At 34.1% G+C, this 21,222-nt stretch overlaps 3 protein-coding genes across 3 annotated transcripts; 1 reads left to right on the forward strand and 2 right to left on the reverse strand.

Moving 5' to 3' along the window:
* Positions 1–238: 238 nt before the first annotated feature.
* Syt14 (Synaptotagmin 14) lies at positions 239–10,938 on the reverse strand. The gene is made up of 9 exons (XM_036368028.2): positions 10,616–10,938; positions 10,007–10,129; positions 5,551–5,718; positions 5,088–5,447; positions 4,786–5,024; positions 4,526–4,720; positions 3,552–3,818; positions 3,166–3,471; positions 239–3,104 (listed from the first exon to the last, which is right to left on the reverse strand). Exons 2-9 carry the CDS (start codon positions 10,044–10,046, stop codon positions 2,904–2,906), a joined length of 1,776 nt encoding a protein of 591 aa, XP_036223921.2. The 5' UTR covers positions 10,047–10,129; positions 10,616–10,938; the 3' UTR covers positions 239–2,903.
* A 173-nt stretch (positions 10,939–11,111) lies between these two features.
* LOC106619039 (mitochondrial adenyl nucleotide antiporter SLC25A23) lies at positions 11,112–13,407 on the forward strand. The gene is made up of 4 exons (XM_014237001.3): positions 11,112–11,176; positions 12,304–12,465; positions 12,528–13,101; positions 13,177–13,407. The coding sequence occupies exons 2-4, from the start codon at positions 12,322–12,324 to the stop codon at positions 13,377–13,379; spliced, it is 921 nt and encodes a 306-aa protein (XP_014092476.2). The 5' UTR covers positions 11,112–11,176; positions 12,304–12,321; the 3' UTR covers positions 13,380–13,407.
* Positions 13,408–15,972: 2,565 nt separating this feature from the next.
* LOC106619040 (odorant receptor 7a) lies at positions 15,973–17,376 on the reverse strand. Its single transcript, XM_014237003.3, has 3 exons — positions 16,616–17,376; positions 16,181–16,538; positions 15,973–16,099 (listed from the first exon to the last, which is right to left on the reverse strand). Exons 1-3 carry the CDS (start codon positions 17,374–17,376, stop codon positions 16,028–16,030), a joined length of 1,191 nt encoding a protein of 396 aa, XP_014092478.2. The 3' UTR covers positions 15,973–16,027.
* Positions 17,377–21,222: the final 3,846 nt, after the last annotated feature.

A 21,222-nucleotide genomic window follows, 5' to 3' on the forward strand; every position in this document is an offset into this window, starting at 1 on the left:
AATCGGTATTTATAATATGCATTATTGTGTATTTCTTAATATTTTAGTTTGTATTTGTGTATACTTTATTTATTCCGTATAAAAAAGATATTTAACTTACATTGTTTTTTTTTTATTATTTTAAGTCTCTTGGGAATATACTCGTATGTATGTTTTTTTGTATTCTTTTTTTTTTTTTGGGTTACTAACCAATAAAATAGATATATTAAGCTAACATTATTATTATATTTCCCTTAATTTTTACTTTGTAATGCATTATTATATAAAAAAAAAATTTAGTTAGAAATAACAAAGTTAGCTAAGGATGTTTAAGTTTTTCTTTTTATGTATAAATTCTCATATCTTTTTAATTTTCTTCTGTTTTTGGTTTTTGACTATTTCAAATTTGCACACAAACGCTTTTATATTTCAGTTAGTGCATATATGTATGCATATGAGTAAAGTTCTTTAGCTAGTTAGTAAATACTTTATTTAACAAATTCATGCCTTTCATTTTGATTAAAAATTCTCATTCTCATTACCTACCATTACTTGTAACTGTCCTTCACAAATACGAGTATATACATTTTTTAATTGTGTGCCAAACAAGCACTCGAAAAAAATTTACCACATTAGTGTGCAGTGGCTATTGCAAAGCTGCGAAATTAATATTAACATAACTTCACTTTCAGCTTTAAACTTCATGCAACCCACGCTTAAATATTTTTCTTTTCTTTCTTGTAAAAAAATATCTCTTATGATTTGTAAGAGATTTTCAAAACTTCGAGAGAGAACTCTGATAGTTAGAGTTTAATCCTCAACCACACGATATTATCAAGTGATCTAGACTTTTCTATTACCATTTTGAGTTCCACAACTAATTGTGAAATTTTTTTTACCGCTAGTGTTAAAGCAGATTAATGAATTAATACATAGCCTAAAAATAAAGTCTTCAAAAATACTAATATATTTTATGTTTTTTCGCTTTAGCGATAGGCTATATCTTCAAAAATAACTAAAATTTTAAATTAATATTTCCAATACTTTTTGAGTTACAACCTTTTAAAGTGTAGCCGTCAATAGTCAATGTAGGCAATCAGTTTATTTTAAAACGCATTTTCTTGAAACCGCTGTTTTTCGAATTTGCTGCAGTGATTACTCGGAGTCAATTGATCCGAACACTATCAACTTTTTGCCAAATTTTGTATATAGTTTCTCCAGACAATGGCCTGCCAGTTGTTTCATTTTACCAAAATTAGAATTTTGGCAGGCCAAAAACAAATAAATTTCGTCTATAATTCAATTTTAAAAACTTGTTTTTTTTAAACGACGCATTTTTATTAATTTTTGTCTTTCGTAGAACATTATATAGACAATATCTTCTAGTAACGGATTGTTATTATATTGTTACTGCAGCAGTGGAACACCTTTTTTTGGCGCCGTCGGGAATCGCGCGTAATTTGAAAAAAATTTGTTTTCTTAAAATATGTATAAATATACGCTTAAACCGTAAGTTTTTATTAGTTTAATATAGTACTTTATTTTTAATCTCAAAAATCGCCTGTTTTAGGCTGTCCCTCCCCTCTCAAGTCAGAATTTTTGTATTCTGAATTTCTTTTGAATTTGTTAATATTTTTTTAAATCTGAAAAATCAAATATAGCAAGAATAAAATTTCAACGAAATAGGTTGCATGCAGTTAAAATAAGCGAAGTAAATTCCCTTATAATATTAAATTTAGTTTTAGATTTTATTAAAAGCAGTTCAAGCATTTTTAAGGCATTTGAAATTATATTTACCACGTTTCATAAGTGTAGTAAAATATATGTAAAAAAAGAAAAAAAAAGTTTATCGATCGATTTAATAATTCAGTTATAGTTTTTGTTTGATATGATAAATTTTGTTATTTTTTGGTTTAATTATATAATAATACCACATATTAAATTGCAAGAATATACAACTCATAGAGTTCGTTACAAAAAATTTCAGAATTTGCAATTAATCGAAATATCGCTGCTTAAACTTAAAAAAAAATAGTGAAATTTCACAAAGTTGTCAGCTTACTTTCTTCGTAAGAGCAAGTTAAGCAAACTGCTGAATTGTTGCTGCACCAAAAATCTCTAGTAAATTTCTTCGCCTCTATATCCAAATATTGTTAATAATATTTTAGCAAATATTTTTGCAAATACATTTGATTTTCACAATAAATACTCATTCGCATATCACAAAATTTCATATACATTATTCTGAATCAATCAACGGCAATGCTGATCCAGATATTTAGATCCTTACAAAACAACAAATTCTCTTATTCAGTTCATTAACAGGTTTCTTATTTACCATAGAGCATTATTTGTATGAAATTCCAGTTTTATCAGGTTACCAATCTCTTATCTAATGTCTCTTGTACTCGTTTAGTATTATTACTTCGCTACCAAAATATTTAATGTGCGTAATTTGTTTACTAGTAAAGTGTAATATTTTACTTTAAATATGGAGTATTTTCCTTTTTATTTGATTTATTCACGTTTTTTTTTTTATTCATTCCTTGTTTGGAATTTAAAGTGACAATACTCGTTTTAGCTTTGTGATTTTCTGCAACAGTATTTACAGAAAACTACCTTTGCTATAGAAATTTTCATTTGGTTATGTTTTATGTTTCGTAAACACACAAAAAATTTCCGTCGTGTGGTTTACATTACAAAAATGTTGCTTGGTTATACCCAATTCTCTAAACAAAGTCGAGCTCTAAGCCAGCCTCAATGTTGACGGCAACCGCTTTGTCCGGCACATTACCAATATCACGGTTCACCTCGACTTCCTCCACCTCCTCCTTCAACTTCTTCGATTTGGACTTATCCTTCGTCGCAAAGCCTAATATTCCTAAGGCGCTGCCGCGACGAGAAGATTGTCCCAACTGCTCGAATCAGGAATCCACTAGCACATGCCAGCGTGCTAATAGCTCACCCTTGGCTAAGTCGCGTACATCCGCCCAGTGCGCCACCTCTTCTGGTCCGGACGAGTTTAGACCCATACTAAACCAGCCGACCATTTCATTCTTTTTCATATTACGTTTCGCATAAACGGAAACCATAAGCGTCACATCGTTCAACTGGAAAAGTGCCACCTTTAACGAGTATAACGGTAATTGTTAGTAAAAATTAAAGCAACAAAAATGAGCTACATACTTGAAAGACGAAGGTCTCCTTAAAGAGCGGATGTGGTTGGCCGCGTCTCGTTGATGTTTTCGCTCGCGATATCTCTTGCCCTATACTACTAACTAAGCATAGCTTAACATACGTGTCGGGCGCCTTTTTCATTGATAAACTACGAAAATGACTACCCTTGACAATTTCCACTGTCAAACGTCCTGTGACGCCGTTATAACCTAAACCTAAGAGTAGTTCCGGCACACCACCGTGTTGCATCGATGTGGTCGAACCGGCACTATCTGATCGCGCCAAACTTAACAAATCACTATTTGAACCCAAGACCTATAAAGCAGCATAAGAGTAAAGATATTTTGAAATTATTTTCAATTATCAGAGAAAGATTTGCATACAAAAATACTTACAGAAGCCGTACTCCTTGGCTCCAATGGTAGCCACAAATTCGTCTCCAACTGTAAATCTATTGTGGCGAAACTAACATACGCCTCGCCGATTAGTCGTTCTTTCCGTAAACGTTCGCAACCGTATATTCGTACACGCAGACCCATATTATTAACCTCCTCTGGATTGACTCGATGTAACAGAAAACTCTCCATATATTGTGGATTCTCGCCCGAGCGTATTTTAGTCTTATGCTTTTGCTTCTTATTTGGCAACATAAGAAGACGGACCTGAAATTATGATTTGGGTTTAAAAACTATCGCTAAGTAAATTTCAAAGTTGACTAATAACTATAGTTTTAAGTAATCGCAATCGATAGATAGGAAGAGCCTAAGCTGTACAAAGTTATAGGTAGCTTTTTCAAAGCATCTTCGAATGACTCCATTCCAACGGGTCTATCTATTCATATATGTTAGGATGAAACATATTTCTAAGGGGTGAATAAACTTTTAAAATGATATAGGAGCTTTTTCTAAAAAGGCCAAAACAGCTTAAGAGCTTTCTTGGTTAGAGTTTTGATGGAGTTAACCGATCGAAATAAATACTACAAAAAATACAAGATGAGAACATAAGCAATCAATAACAGCATGTCCGTTTCAGAAATCTTTATATGTTTTGGCAGTGCGTTAAGTTTGTGAAGCTTTCAATGTTATGAGTTACTTCTTGAGTTTGGCCTATTGATATACAAAAAAGCCTACGATTTTCATTACTTAACGACTTTATTACTTAAATGATTTTTTTTTTTTTGTGGAAAATTGGTTAAACTCTTTTTACAAACCTATATTCTCTTGAGGTAAGTGAGATTATGAACCCTACTACGAAAATAATGTACGCAATCTATTGATTTTTTAGTGCTTGCTCATTAGAAATCTCATTAAATGAATCCGCATAATACGTCGGAAAACTAAATTTTTCTACAATTCAAAAGTTAAATCACCTGCGTATGCGTTGTCTGTCCATTGCCCAAAGTGGGTAGACCGCGGGCTTGCATCACGTGCACAGTCATCTTACGCATTGGTGCATCGTACAGCAAAGAGATTTCGATACTGCCACTTTTACCATAGAACTGATTCTGCACCGAAGTGTCGTCCGATTTGATGGAACGCAAATCGCTGGTGTCGAAAAGTGGTTCCTACAAAGTATCCAATAAAATGGTGAAACAATGTGAGGTAAATAGTTGTGGACTCGTAAACTTACATCTTCGTTATTATTATTACTGCTGTTATGAATATTATTATTATTGCTATGCAAATCAGGCACATCATCTAAACTGTCTTGACGCGCAGACGTCGTCGATATCTTCTGATATCTGCCGCTACTGCTATTACTGCTGGTTTTTGGCAAATCCGCACGATTATCGATACGCGACTCCTTCAGCGAAGATGAAGCGCTGCATTCACTCGATTTATTCGTGCCGCCATTGCTTTGAAGACGTTCTGCGAATTATTTGAATGCTTCTTAGAATATTTTTATTAAAATAAATTAAGATCAGTTGTTACCTTTTCTGTCACCGGTCAAAATACCCGTATGACTGTCGACCGAGGCCTTCTCCGAGTCATTCGAACTGCACTCACTATGCGAGGACGGAATACCGACTTTACCACGCTCGGCTATGGCCAAAGGATCTCGCGCCGGATCGAAGCGTGGCGTTATCGTAACGCGCTGCAATTCGTTCGGTGTATAATTGAAGCTTTGTTGGGGATTTGGCGGTGACGGTGGCAGATACGATGACTGCTGGTGCACACCGTAGCTATTGAAATTACCGTTCGTTGACAAATTACGTGACTGCTGCAAGCGTAAGCGGCGCAATATATCTTCCTCAGAATCTGAGCTGGTATTATCATAACGGCGTTTGCGTGCTATAGAATAATGTAGAAATTATTTATGTACAACCGATTAATTTTTTTTTTTTAAATTAATTTCAATTAATTTCTTTACTTAATTATTTGTGATTATACTCACACTTACACATTTTTTGCGTGTATTTGGATGCGTTTATCTTCTCATCGCAACAATTTAGACCGTGTCGAGCATGAAAACACCATTTGCGATGTACGTAAAGGAAAAATAAAAACATCAAAGTGATGACGCCAAAAAGCGCACCCAATACAGTCGTTAACTCAACGGTTCCTTGAGTGAAAGGAGATAATTTAAGAAACGGCATAAATAATGGTGTACAAATAAAACTGGCATATTTAATTAAGCAACAATAAAAGTAATGCGTTTAAACACGAATGCCCTTCAGCTTGTACGGACTTTCGTGTGTGTGAATATGTGTATGTATGTATGGATGTATGTGTGTCGTACTCACTTTCGAATTGCCTGGCTAGCATAACAAACAAAATATTAACCAGACAATGCCGACAAAGGAAGGAAGTGTGAACACTACAACTGCCAACAATTAACTGTTTAACTATTGTACCGTTCACCTGTTTCGACCAACTGCGCACCGCGGTATTTCGTTAAAACTCTGCTAACCGCAATAATGGAAATTCCCATAAAAATAATAACAGACAATGAAAGGGAAAATCGAATTTACTCGTTTCACTAATGACGTGTTGTCAGTAGGTGAGTAGGTTCAATTGACATACAAAAACGATAGTATATATTATATGATAAGTATACATATGTATATAGTATAATAGATATAATATAATTACCAATAGTCGTCATAATTTAAGCAATCAGAGTTGTATCTATTAAAGTGTTAAAAATAATAAAAACCAACCAAGCTCCCGGAGCTTCAGGCGTATCACTATCGATATGTCTGGCGTTGACCTGATGGAACACAATTCCTCTCTTGCCCGAATTAAAACTTTGGCCGTAGGGAGCAGCTCATAGTAGATGAATTCTTGATAATCCCACCAAACACATTGCAAAAAGTTTCTGACCGTCAATCCTAACTCGGCTATCGTTAGCGCCAGCTCACCGCGAATCGACCACGACCATTTTTGCTAGACATTCACGTAGGTGACTCAGATTTCAACAACAGTATCCAACCGCGTCAGAAATGGTTTATTGGATTGTGGATTCCAGAACGTGGTGCAACCATGACACCAAAATCGAGGGAACGAAATCAACGAAACCGAAATTGGGCGTGATTGGGTATTACAATAACATCACTATTCACATTTTCTGCCGCTTGGCTTGCGTTTTTGTCTTTATCGTAGAAAAGCTGTAAAACTTGTTGGTTTCCTCTTTGATGCGTGTTCAAGCAATACTGGGTCAAGCGATCACGAAACTGTCTGAGCAGTACAAAATCTTACCTTTCTAATGTCATATATTTATGCAACGCGAGAAACGGTTTACCAAAGTCGTCTATTAGAAAAATAATCGATATAGAATCATTTTCTATATACATATATATGAATCTTTCTATATATCTTTCAAGATGTATTCCCTTTCTCTTCTTGATTTTTGAAAGCCTATAGCTGATGCATCGAAATCTTTAATTGTGTTTAAAACGCTGAACGCTCCCTTTGGTGATTCGACAGATCTTAATTATAACCTTAATATATAATTTGGCAACAACTATCAGTATCGGAATTATATTTTCTTCCGTATTTACGCCCACTAGAAAATAATTCTAGCCTAATTATTATTTGTTTTGCAGCTTAATTTCAGAAGCACTTTTATCGTGATTGCAACATATTTGACGCTTACTACTCTTCTAGTTACTTGACTGCGTTCTTCCTATCATTTATGATATCTGCCCTTGGAATAACCCATACATTTTAAGCCAAGCTCGAGAAATTTTTGAAGAATACTTTTAATTGCTTGGAAATATGCTTGGATGTATGCCACTGTCTGCATTAGGGTGACCCATAAGAAATACGTTTTTCTTTATTGATACATTGTTCTGCTTAGCGCTCATATGCATGTCTAATCTGGTGCAGAATCATTTTTTCGAATTTCCTCATTTATGTGTTATTTTTTCGCAAAATATAATCATATTTTTTGCCAATACAATTTTTTCACAGTTTTTTAACAGATATTACTTATTATTTAATTTACGATATCTGGAACACGCCACTGTTGAACTCAGTGACTAATTTGATTTACAGTATATAGCATGTTTCTAATTAAAATAATAACAACTTAGTATTTTTTTAATATCAGCTAATTCATGGCTAAGCCATTATGTGCTGTTGGAACAGCAGCAGTAAAAATATTTGAACCACTTAGCTAAGGGTCTAACTGTGCATACACACACACGCACCCAAGCCTGCTGCTTAAACTGAACCAAACGAGACAAAGAGCTGGCGCATGGCGTGCGCAACACACGCATACACACACACACACATATATATATACATATACTACTTACTCGCGTCAAAGTATCGCATCCAGTTTCAATGTCAAATATACTGGCATATGCCACCGCCTTTGTCTTTGTCTCCGTCTTCGTTTAAAGTGCGTGCGCAACGCGTCCTGCCGCCAACAGTTTAAATACAAACAGACGCACCGCTATATACGACATGTGTATGAGTTTACTGAACTGCAATTACACGCAACTAACGGGCGATACACACCGGGGCCACCAATTAATGATGGAGTGGTCAATGTACATAGTATATAAATGCATAGCACAGGTTCACAAGCAGAACTACACTTCGGTTCATATTTATACATATATATGTGTGTGTGTGTGTTGTCAGACAGTCAATCAACTAAGGTGTCGTAAATTTTTAAAAGCCATTAATATTATGTTACTAAATAAGTGTTTATGAGTGTGTTTTTGCATTTATATATGTAACATTTGTTTTATTTTATGAACACATGTACTTGACAGTCATTATGTGCTTGTATAGGTAAGCTGTGTGTTAAGCTCTAGAAACCGGGTCAAAGTGTTGCAGTACAAAGTTATGCACGCAAAAGCCTTTAGGTTCATACATATTTATGTGCATATTATTTTATTAACATTAGATTGATACTTAAAGTCTATTGAGAGTTTTTATAATCTTACTCTCTTAGAAATCCAAATTCGGAGTGCTTATGAAAGCTCAAGAGATCAGAATTTTTGTCTTTCATTTTATAACTATTTAATTTCAATTTCTATTAGCCATGCTTGTGGTAATCTGAACTCTGACCCCTCTACAATATTGTATAACCATCGACAAGCCTTATTCAAATTTTAAATGCAATAATTTCGGCTATAGTAGTATATATTTCGGGTATTAAACGAAAAAGTAGCACAATTTTTCGAGCCTTAATCTGAACGAAAACCGCTTTACAACACTTGCCCTAATGATCTCGCTCGAAATAAATATTTATATGGATTTTTTTTTTGGCTTCTCTGTCATTGTTTTAGGTTGAAGTTTGGAAAGTTTAAAGCAAAACATTTCTTTTTAATTATATTCGATTCACCATTTCCCTGTTCGTTTTGTTTGCGTGATGCGACTTTGTACAACATTGTGTACATACACAAAAAAACAAACTTATCGTTTTGCTTCGGTAAATATCTTATTAAAGTGGTGTAACTGATATTGATATATTCAATGCTAAAAAGGTTTGTTTTACACAATTTAGGCCTGTTTATGAATGACTCAACCGACAAATTACTGTCAAAAATTAAAATACTCTACAAATATTTATAATCTAAGCAGGTTATATTAAGTTTGCCATGAAGTTTGTAAGACGCAGAAGATAACGCTCCGATGCTCCCTATTAAGTATGGTATATACCTACATTCATGTATGTATAAATGATCAGCGTGACGAGCTGAGTAAATTTAGCCATGTCCGTCTGTCTGTATATGCGAACTAGTCCCTCAGTTTTTGAGAGATCGTCCTAAAATATGGCACATGTCCGTTTCTCTGCAAGAAGTTGCTCATTTGTAGGAGCTGCCGATATCGGACCACTATAGCTTATAGCTACTATACGAACTGTTCAATCAAAATCAAGTCTTCGGTATAAACATTTTTTTTTCACGAGACATTTTCACAAAATTTGGCACATATATATTAATGTCCAAGGCAACGCTACAATTTCCGAATATATTGCTGAGATCTGACCACTAGAGCATGTAGCTGTCTTACAAACTGACCAATCAAAATCAAGCTAAAATTCTTTATAAAAGATTAGGTAACCTTAATTAGATTTGAAGGTTATTTATATCAATCATTGGCTAGAAAGAACTAGCGAAACTAGCTTTTCCATTTGTTGTTAACCTTTCACCGGTTACGTTTTAAGATTTAGTTATATATATGTGTGTATATACATATGTACATACGTATTTATTAGCTATAAGAAGTACACTAGCTAATATTTAAAAATATGACTATCACAAAGTAATATTTTGAAAATTATAAAAATAAATTCTAATCGCAATAAATAATTTAAATTTAAATTTTAAATGAAAAATTTTAAATGAAATTGCATTATTTGTCAATTCTAATTTTCATTGTTTTCCACTCACCATTTAATGAATACGATTCCACGCCGGAAATTACTATCATCTTAGTTCAATTTCAAGCACTTTCTTTGTTTTTGCTTTCAAACTCTTTCACTGCGGTTCGCACGAAATTTGCGCACTGCACAGCTGCAAAATACAAGCAATACCAATAGTACCGTTATAATCTAATGAATTTTGAGATTTAAATATTTTCACACACACACACACACATGCGGAAAATTCAATTACGATTACGCAGCTCAGCAAGTGTTTGCTCACACACTCATAGCTGGCGACTTGCCGTGTCGGCTATGTTTATGTTTTTCTTTTGCGTATCGGCACAAATGATAACAAATCAGAGCATTGTTGACATTTCACGCATGCAACAACAATAACACCATCACCACTAACACGCTCAGTATGTACGCATTCCAATGGAATGCTGGCAAAAGACTTTGCACTGGAAAGTTGTGTGAAAGCTTCGTGGAGGGTAGGTGACTCCTTGTAAGCCACAAAGGATACTGAAATGCACACAATCGATTTTTCCAAATGATGTCCATAAAAAAAACTGTAATACGTACACGTAAATAAATTGCTGAAATATTTTCGCGTAGTTGTAAAATTAATACACACCTTTTATATTTAGCTAAAACTTTAACGCTTAATACTGTTTCGTTCTTGCGAAAATAAAAAATTAAACGAAAATGCACACAACGAAAATCAAAAATTATGTTAATCCGGTTCACGCTGCTGCTTTGCTAGGTACTTTTCACGTAACATTTGTCCACTTTGCACACAATTTCTTCGTTCTGCACGAAATATTTAACAGTTGCTTAAGTTAGCCACACGCTTGGAGAAAACATTTAATAAATTTGGAAATTTCTTTTAGTTTTTAATCACTTCCTTCATGATTTCTAACAAAATTTTGTGTGCGTATTAAAGTAGCAGTGACTCAGATATGTGATTAGTAGCATATGGTATTGCGATTAGCTTCTTCTCGTATGACGACCAAAAGCTCGAAAATGCTTCCAATAAGCTCTGTCGTTTGACATATGTCACGAAAGGACAACAGTTGCGCACGAAATGCAAAACAACTGTTGATATGAATTATATATGTAATGTAGCGAAACTTTGGCTATAGACAACCCCCCTCGGGACTGTGCGTGGCTTTATCTCTATTCTGAAAATATTGCTGTAAGTAAAAATCCTTTGGTCCCATGACAGTATTTTTATCAGTACTCCATCCTGAAGTCATTTTTTTTTTTTGTATCCGTCGAAATGTAGGCAACATATTGCACACATTTCTTCAAATGAGTTTAAAAAAGTATCAACTACTTATTGACAATTTTGAAACTTAAAGAATATTAAAAAATATCGCGTCCTTGTCGTGTGATAAGTACTTATCCCGAAAGCGTCACTATCGAAGGAGATATTTACTATCTCATAGAATTCAATTCTTAATTTAGCGATTCGTGTCATTTAAAGGAAAATCGCGTAGTGAAATCAATACCCACATGAATGCTATATACAGTGACTCTGCTCCTTCGATCATGGCCATGAAAAATTGTTTTAATGAGTTTCAACGTGACCGCACATCGATTATGGCAGCAGTCGATGCGATGTGTACCGCGACTGCTCACTCCAGGCAACAAGCATAATCTTGCGATCACTTTACAGCTGTGTTCGACAATATTAGGCGCAATTCAAAAAATACGATGCAGCGTTTCGCGTTCGCGGTACTCACCAGAGACCAACGGACAGTCGAAAACGAACCTGCAAAAAAGAAAGCAAACACTTTCCTATCAGTCGATATTATGATGACCACCGTAAGATGTGATCTACATGAACTATCTGAGCAAAGTAAACCGATGATGAGTTATAGGGTCGATTTGACGCTCAATTAAAAAAAACGTTCAGCTCTCTTTCACTATACAGTCACCAGCTCACACCTCGGCCATCTGCACAACCAATTTGAACTGCAATCCACCATATTCTCCAGATTTGCCATTGTGCTTTTTTGTTTCCAAACTTGAAAAAATCACTCACCAGAGAAATAAATAATATTTTTGCCCAACCGGCAATTTTTGCTTTATATTGATACAAATCAGTAAGAGATTTTCGATTCTACTGGCACACTTTTCTCATTATCATCATCATTTTTAACGAACAAGGGTTTTCGATGTTTATTGGAGAACCAACGAAGCGAAGCGAAGCCCTAAAGGGTTATAAAATCATCCAATCAAAACTCATCAATTTTCCATAAACTTTCCAATCATACTCATGTCACATAAATATTTATAAAATTTATAAATTAAATTTAGTTTATGATGAAAACATAGATGGATTTAACAACAACTTTTAGCATACAAAATGCGTCGATGAAAAACTCTCCACTTTGGATGCATCTGATTGCTGGCGGAATCGCGGGAGCTATATCGCGTACGTGCACGGCACCAGCCGATCGAATAAAGGTGTACTTACAGGTAAATAAAAAATACCAATCATTTTTCGGTAAGACTGTTAGTCATGCGTGTTATTGTTACAGGTTCAAACGCATAAGACAAGCTTCATGGAATCCGTTCGGTATTTAATTGGCGACGGTGGTGTGCTCAGTATGTGGCGTGGCAATGGCATAAATGTTTTGAAAATTACACCCGAATCTGCTATCAAATTTGCAGTATACGACGAAAGTAAGCGATTTCTGCGCGGCGTGGACGAGCGCCGTGCTCTAACAATAGGTGAACGTTTTGCTTGCGGCGCTGTGGCGGGTAATGCTTCGCAAACATTCCTTTATCCCATGGATGTATTGAAAACACGATTGGCCTTAGTTAAAACTGGAAAATATTCCGGTGTCATTCCAATGATCAAGAGCATGCTTGAACAAGAGGGTTTACGATCCTTCTACCGTGGTTACAACGCCTTTGCTGTCGGTATTATGCTTTATTGCGGCATTGATTTGGCCGTTTATGAAACAGTTAAGCAAGCATATTTGGATTACAAAGAAACTGAACATACGCTAAACCCTCTGGTGATATTAAGCTGTTGCACATTCTCAAGTACCATTGGACAATTAACAACATATCCACTAGCGCTACTGAGTTCACGACTTCAAGCTAAAAGTAAAGACAAAATAGAATAACTTGCTGACAATCCTAAAATACTTGTACTAAGTATATGATATATGTATTTTTCAGCTGTCTTGAAAAAGCAAGCTTTAAGCGAAAAATGTCTGGATAACAACATAATAATGTCTTTGTGGCAAATTCATCAAAAAGAAGGTATACATGGATTATACCGTGGTATACTTCCTAACTTTATGAAATCTATTCCTTCTGTTTGTATTACTTATATAGTCTATGAGTATATCTTATCTCTTCTAGGTTACAGTATGATATAAAGTTACGAATAATAAGCAATAAACAGAATTACGTACTACATATGTATATATTTTATTAGGGTGGAGCGAAAAAAAATTTTTTTTTAGTTTTAAAGTAAATTTTTGATTTAAAATTTTTATTTTGTAAAAAAAATTTGATAACTGTTCTAGAAGCTGTGGAGAGTCCTCTCTTTGGCCAATTAAAAGTTATTTACTTAACACGACAACATGCTTTCCTTAAGCGTTAAAATAACTTTTGAGTCAAAAACCGTCACATTCGGTAATTTTTATATAAATGTAAAGAGTTTAAACCAAAAATAATTTTTTCTTGTCCAAAAAAAATTTTAACTCGAAATTTACTTTAAAACTGAGAGGGTCGCCTCTAGATGTTAAAAACATTTTTTTTGTCCAAAAATTTTCTTTTTTTATAATGTACAGATTTTACCCTCAGGCTAAGCAAAAAAAAAAAATTTTTTCGCTCCATCCTAGTATATATTGTCTATTGGTTTTTATCACATTGGCAATATGTTACACAGAGTATAATGTTTTTGTTCACTTATATTGACCCGTATTTATCACTTGTATTTAAGACCTAATGTTTATCGCGTTGGATATAGGTTGATATATACCAGTATGATCGAGTGTATGGACGTCTATCAACAAATTGAGATCACGCATAAGATCATGATAATATCATCAAAATAAAGATAACGCCACCCTTAGCTTCTAAACTTTCTATTAAGCGGGATTTACAGTTGATAATGGTTTGACACCACAACAGCGTTGTCAAAAACTGTTACAACAACAGCCGTTAATCAGTTTACAAGGCATTGGCTCTGTTAAGTAGGTATTGGACATAAGCTAAGTAACGTATACGCAATGGTAATCCATTTTTTCAATGAATCAAATAGCTGCAATAAGTACCTTACTTTAACATTTTTAAAATGTATTAATATTCATATTATTGAAAAATATTGCGTATACTCTAAATTTAATGCCTTCTACAAAGCTCAAGTAATCAAGCACTTTAGTTATCACACCTTTTGCATATATTTGAGATGACTGTAGTTAAAAAATAGTCGTATCAACACATTCCGAGAGTGCTGTCTTATAAGCAAGCGTTATCTTCTTCATTCGTCGGCCAAACAACCCTTTTTCTATAATTCCGCCATTTCGTAAAAAATGTATGTAAAGCTCAAAAAATTAATATAAAGCTTTTCCAATAAGAGTGATATGATTTTTCAAAAAAAAAAAAACCAAAAACACTAATTGTTAAAGAAATTCAAATGTTTTTTGTTTAATGTGAAATACAAGTGCTATAGTTTAGTTCTGAATATAACATCATTTAAATGGCCTCCACGACTTCTTTTGCAGGAACACATTCTATGAACACAATTTTCGGGTACTTTTTCCACTACATCAAGTCATATGTCATAAATAGCACCTTCAATATTGACTTCTAAAGCTTGAAAAGAGTCTGGTTTATTGCTAAATACCAATGACTTCAAATATATATATATTGTGTTAAATCAGAACTTCTTGCAGGTCATTCAATGTCACAATTTCTTGAAATTATCGATTCTCCAAACTTTTCTCGCAACAACTCGGTTGTTGAACATGTTGTGTGGCACGTAGCCCCATCTTGTTGGAACCAGATGTTGTAAAGATCAACTTCTTCTAATTGCGGTCATAGAAGGTTGGTTATCATCGATCTACACCGCTCTCCGTTGACAGTGACGCTGTCACCAGCTTCATTTCGAAAGAAGTACGGACCGATGATGCCATCAGACCAAAAACGACATAAAACTGTCCATTTAGGTGAATGTAATGGTTCTTCATGAATAATTTGTGGCTTTTCTTAGCATCAGAATCGACAGTTTTGTTTATTTACCGCACCACTCAGATGAAAGTGAGCCAATTGGAGAACGATTATTTTGATAATAAAATTAAATAATTTGTAAACGTTGTTGTTGCGTATATCTTTCCATGATGAAATTGTAAACATTAGTGAACACATAGAAAAAAAATTATACATCATGACACATTAAAAATGGCCGACACGATACTTAAAAATCATATCATCCCTATTGGAAAACCCGATACTTTACCAGCAAGTCTGATGTAGATTAAGGTATCGTGTTTTTTTTTTTAATTTATCTCCGATAGCACGAGTTCTTATGATAACCGTTGGTCGTAGAGACCCTCTTAAAAGTCGCCAAAATTTTGTATAAAAAGGTCAATCCACATTTTTTAAGTACACTGAAATACATGTTTTCTTTTATTTGCTCCCAGAATAAATTGTAAAAATTAGACATTTTTTTGCGTTTAGACTGGCGTAGTCCTTGAAGCAAGAGTTTCATTTTTTTGACACCTTTTCAATTTATATCCTTTTCCGGTAATTTAAACTCATGGAGCATCATTTCTCGCCATATTATATAGAGCTAAAGCTTAACACGGTGATCTATGCTAGGTCCCTAAATTGATAACCACCCGCCTGATTTATAACCACATTCAATGTAATGCTTTGCCACTACTAATTTTATTTTGAATTAAATCCTTGTAAAGTTCAAGCGCAAGATGCAGTTTAAGCAGCTACAATTATATTTGCAAATATAAAAACACTACTAAAAATTTTAAATTTGTATTTAATTTTCCGTTGCAATTTTATTTTAATTTTTGCCATGCTGGCCGATTCCCATTTCCTTGATGAATGTAAAAAGTGTAAACGAGAATTTAGCAAGCTGCAAGCAATAGAAATAATTAAGATTTTGCTGTTAGAACTTAGACAGTGTCCAGCGTTAAAGCCAAAACTCAAAACTCGCCGAAATATTTGTTGCCACATTAATGGGGAACAACTTCATGGCCATCAATTCAATAGATAATTGAGCATGATGCATAAAATATAGAATCACTTTGCGAAAACGCTGATCCTGCTCAACCCAGTTGCAATGGAAAATGGCCAATGGCAATTTCTCGCTCTCTGCCCTCAATTCAGTAGCGAAATAGCAACACGGCGATGTCTGCAATAGAACGCACATGAAGTAGAAAGTCGAAGCGATTTGGGTGCTGCGATCGGCGAAAAAGAACATATTCACCATGATCACACACAAAATCGAAGAGATAATTAGGAATTGTGTAAACATTGTTTTGGAAATAATCGGTTCAATTGTTGCCAGCAATCTAATTTTTTTTTTTTAATTTATAATTAGTTATACATATAGCATTTATATTTTAACTGCAAGCACTAAATCACTCACTCTAGTATATGTTGATGCGTGACAACACAATCAACCAGCTCATTCAAGTTGTCATCCTTACTCTTCGTAGCATCTGTACCCAAACGATCGACGCGACGCACTAATAATTGTAAATGCGTATTTATAACATAAATATATACCGATCCATATGAATCGTATAGAGATTGATGAAACAATATGAAAAACATCAAGAACAAGTCATAAACTATTTGCCCGAAAAAGTGCAGTGCTGACTGATGCTCATCGAAAAACGGGATCCATATCGAAAGTGGCACTTTACCATTGATTAAGGGCGGTATCACCGTAAATAGCATATACATCAGATATGACATGCCAAAAAAAAATACCAATCTATTGCCCATGACTGCAGCTTTCCGTATTAAGGCCAGATCTTCGGGTCTGGTATATCGTGCATCCATCACCGCCAAAGTTGGCTCCATGCCGCGCAATCGCTTCAAGGCGCTTGTCACCGTTAAACATTTCACTGGTAAGCCTATCAAATTTATACCAGCCTGTAAACCGCTTAGAAATTGTACAGTTGTAAGGATATTTTGAATATATTGTATAACGAAGCCAAGTGTGCCAGTAATTGGTGCAATTAATATGCAGGTTACATTAACCAAAAATGACCACATATAATATAGCGGACCAGCATTCTTTGGTGGGTTTATCCCCACAATAGTACAACCGTTAAAGAAATAGATGAATGCATCCTTTGAAGCAGTATTGCCAATGCCACGTCCAGTTATAAGTTTCAACATCCTCTTGCGTTAAGTAACTTTGCCACAATGGTGAACACCAGCAAACATAGAAAAATCTACTCTGGGCTAGATATTGAAAAATTCGTTTTTATACCCTGAACAGGGTATATTAAGTTTGCCGCGAAGTTTGTAACACTCAGAGAGAAACGTCGGAGACCCTATAAAATGTATACGTAAAAGAGAAGCATGATGAGCTGAGTTGATTAGTCCGTCTGTTTTTAAGCTATCGATCAGAAATTTTGCACCTTTTCTTTCTTAAGTTAACTGAACGATCGGAGTAAAGTGCTTGCATGGAAAACCTTTTTATTTGACGAGGTATCTTCACGAAATTAGATCGAAATTAAGTTCTTGTATGGAACCTTTGTATTTGTGAAGGGTATTATAGCTTTGGTGCAACCGAAGTTAACGTTTTTTCTTGTTATAGCTAAGAACTTGGCAAATAAGAATTAATTGAACCATGGGCGTCGCTATAAGAAGAATTCTTTTAAAAAATCAGTGACAGGCAGAACCTGATGTTTTTCTTATTTTTCTAAACTTAGGTTTATGGTAACCGCAGAATTTTAAAAAATAAGTAGAAATGGATAGATCTCTAACACTATATCTGATTCGTTTAACTTTTATTTCTGGTACTCAATGCCGAATTTTTATATTTTTTATGATATAGAAAATTTTCTCACACAAATCCATCAGATGTTTGGAGGTGATTTATAGTATAACTTTAAGACACTTCTATAAACATTATGCGGTCAACCAGCTGGAACAAATCGCTCAAATTGTTAAATGGTGAACCAAATTTACAAATCCCATTGGTGTGGTTAATAAAAAAATATTTCTCCTTTTTGTGAGAATGAATAAAAAGAATAAATCTATCTTGGCTCAAAAATCTCTGACTCAAAATTACAAAAAAAAACCCCTTCCTTCCTCTTTCAATTTCTTCACATTAATTTGTGTGGAGTTATTTAGAAATTTTATTATTGATTAGAGTGAAATAATAACTAACGGAAGTGTGGCGAAATCTCAGCAACTGCAATTATTACATATTAATTTTACACATTTATATTCTGTAATAGTTGCGTAATGAATGGTTAAGGCGAAGAAAAATATAAATTGTTAGTTGTGCAACTCTATTCATATAATCTATAAAAAGTAGAACCCTCAATTAGGCAATAAAATTGCACCTCATCAATAAAACTAACCTCAAATTAAAAGTGCGCATGTGTAAGTATTTATGAAGCTATCGGTGCCTTTATATGAAATTTTAAAATAAAAATCTAAAGCCGAAGCGTTTGAACCATCTAGTGGACGCACCCCGATAACTGGGTAACGAAAAAACGTGTTTTTGACCATATTGACATTTTTGTGATTTTTGGTCTATTGGCACGCTCCTAGTTACCCTGCGCGAGTAATTGATTGATATTCGTGAAATTTGCTCTAGCGTATTGACGCTCTTCTGGTGACTTAATAACGAAAGCAATAAATCCCACTATGATAAGATTCTATACCATCCAGAGACTTTTTGTTTGGTACTCTTTCTTTTTAAACCCTGAACAAGGTATAATGTTTGCCACGAAGTTTGTTACATTCTGAAGGATATAGTCGGAGACGCTATATATATAAGTTCCTCAGATTTTTATATATAAATCTGAAAGTTAGCACCTGTTTTTTTTCTGCCCAAGAAGCTGCTCATTTGTCTGAACCGCGTATATCGCATCACTATAGCATATAGCTGCCAAACAAACAGATCTGATCAAAATCAAGCACTTCTATTGTATGAAAAAAATATTTTAATTGACAAGATATGTTTACGAAATTCGGCCTAGATTCAAGGCTACCCAATAAATCCAAACAAACGTGGGCAGATCGGACTACTATAGCATATAGCTGTCATACAAACTGATCTATTATAATGAAGTTAAATATCTTCATACAAGATTTTTTCCCTTTATTAAGCAACCTTACTTCGAAGGCTTTTGATGCATCTGTGAAGGGTTCAAGGTTTCTTCGCTACAATAGAAGTTAACGTTTTTTCTTATTCCGTTTATTTTTAAAAAAGGAAGGGTTAAGTAAGTGAAATCAAACATTTCATATTCTTGCAACTGGCAAAGATCACTGCCGGGGAAATATCTTTAGGTATTGGTATAACTTTTTATTAGAAAATATTGCGTAAGTTAAACATTCATTTTTCGACGATATCGTAAATAGATTGTAATCCTATTTGGTATTTCATTAAGTTATATTTTAAGTTATAGACTCACTTAATTTTATTGCTATATTTTATTTTGCGTTAGCTAAAATTATATTAAAATCATCCTCCAATGAGATATATGTCATATAAATATAACCGAAGAAACTAAATTTTATATATTTCATTAAAATATCAAACATTTTGAACAACTTAAACGGTTTAAAAATCAGTCGGATATCATCATACAGGGTATATTAGGGAAAAAGAAAGTTTTGGGCTGATTGCATTAATCAGAGAATGTAAATTATAATTTTAATTTATTATAATTCTCTGCATTAACTTTTGACATTGTTCAGATATACTCGATAACATATTTTGAAGAAATTTATATAAATATATAACTCCCACTCCCAAGCATTGAACGACATATTCGGCTTAAGGTTTGTTAGAACAACGAAAATCATTATATGTAGCATATGGGAATTGGAGTAATTCGTAGACCAATTTCACATATTTCGGCTGTAAACTATAGTATGCCCAATATTATACGTTTAGTTAATTTTGCTGAGATATCTTACGTATTGACCGATATATATGGTATAAAGCTAGCTGGAAGTTTGAGAATATCAAATTAGGTATATGGGAGATAGGGGTAGCATTGTACCGATTTTATCTATATTATTAATAGAAACAGATGCTCGCCGAGTATCATTAAGGTACCTCATATACCGTCACCAATATATAAGGAGTAAAATCAAGCGGATGTTTGAAAATCCTGAAATAAGTTATATGGAAACAAGGGCAAGTTTTCACCCGATTTTATCCATTTTATGCACAAAGATACATTATTATTGGAAAATTTCTCAATTTAATTAAGATAACTTACATATTGACCGATATATGCGGTATAAAGTCAATTGGAAGTTCGCAATTCGTTATATAAGGGAGTATTGATACGATTCAACCCATTTTTGATATACGGGTATACTATTATCAAGAAAGGATTTTCTCCGAATTTCTATAATATATCACACATATTAACCGTCATTGTCGATAAAAAAAAAAGTTCGCGATAGAAACTGTGGGCTGGAATGGTTATAGTCCGATTTTGATAATTTTTGGTCATAAGGGGACACATCTTAAACGACTATTTGTAGAAAATTTTATCCCAATGCCACGACCATTGTCCAATTTTGATAGGGGCTTCTATAAAGATTTTTTGGATCACCTCGGTTGCAAAATTTAGCGCCTGTACCGCTTTTATTATTGAATGGTCGTACTTTTTGCAATTTTCAACATAACCGTAATATGGGGAGTGAGTGGTTTGGGAGATATGTACAATAAATATGTTAGATATAGATTCCCCTCTCTAATGCGTTCCGTATTACCAAATAACAGTCTTGCATCTTATTGGTTCGATTCCGCAGTACCAACCCCTTTTGGGTGCCAAGGAATATGTACGTGTACCAAGTTTAACCAGATACATATATCAATTTGTACTCAAGTTATCGCTTGCACGGACGGATAACGTGATAATACCATAGCTTCTCAGAACAAAGGAAGACAAAGTGAAAGAGACAGCACGACGTATTTATGGTTTAATTATGTCTTGATAATAACAATTATATATTTTTAGTCCGAAGAATTCCAAATAAGAGGGT

The sequence above is a fragment of the Bactrocera oleae genome, chromosome 2 (genome assembly GCF_042242935.1).
Source record: "Bactrocera oleae isolate idBacOlea1 chromosome 2, idBacOlea1, whole genome shotgun sequence".
Lineage (NCBI taxonomy): Eukaryota > Metazoa > Arthropoda > Insecta > Diptera > Tephritidae > Bactrocera > Bactrocera oleae.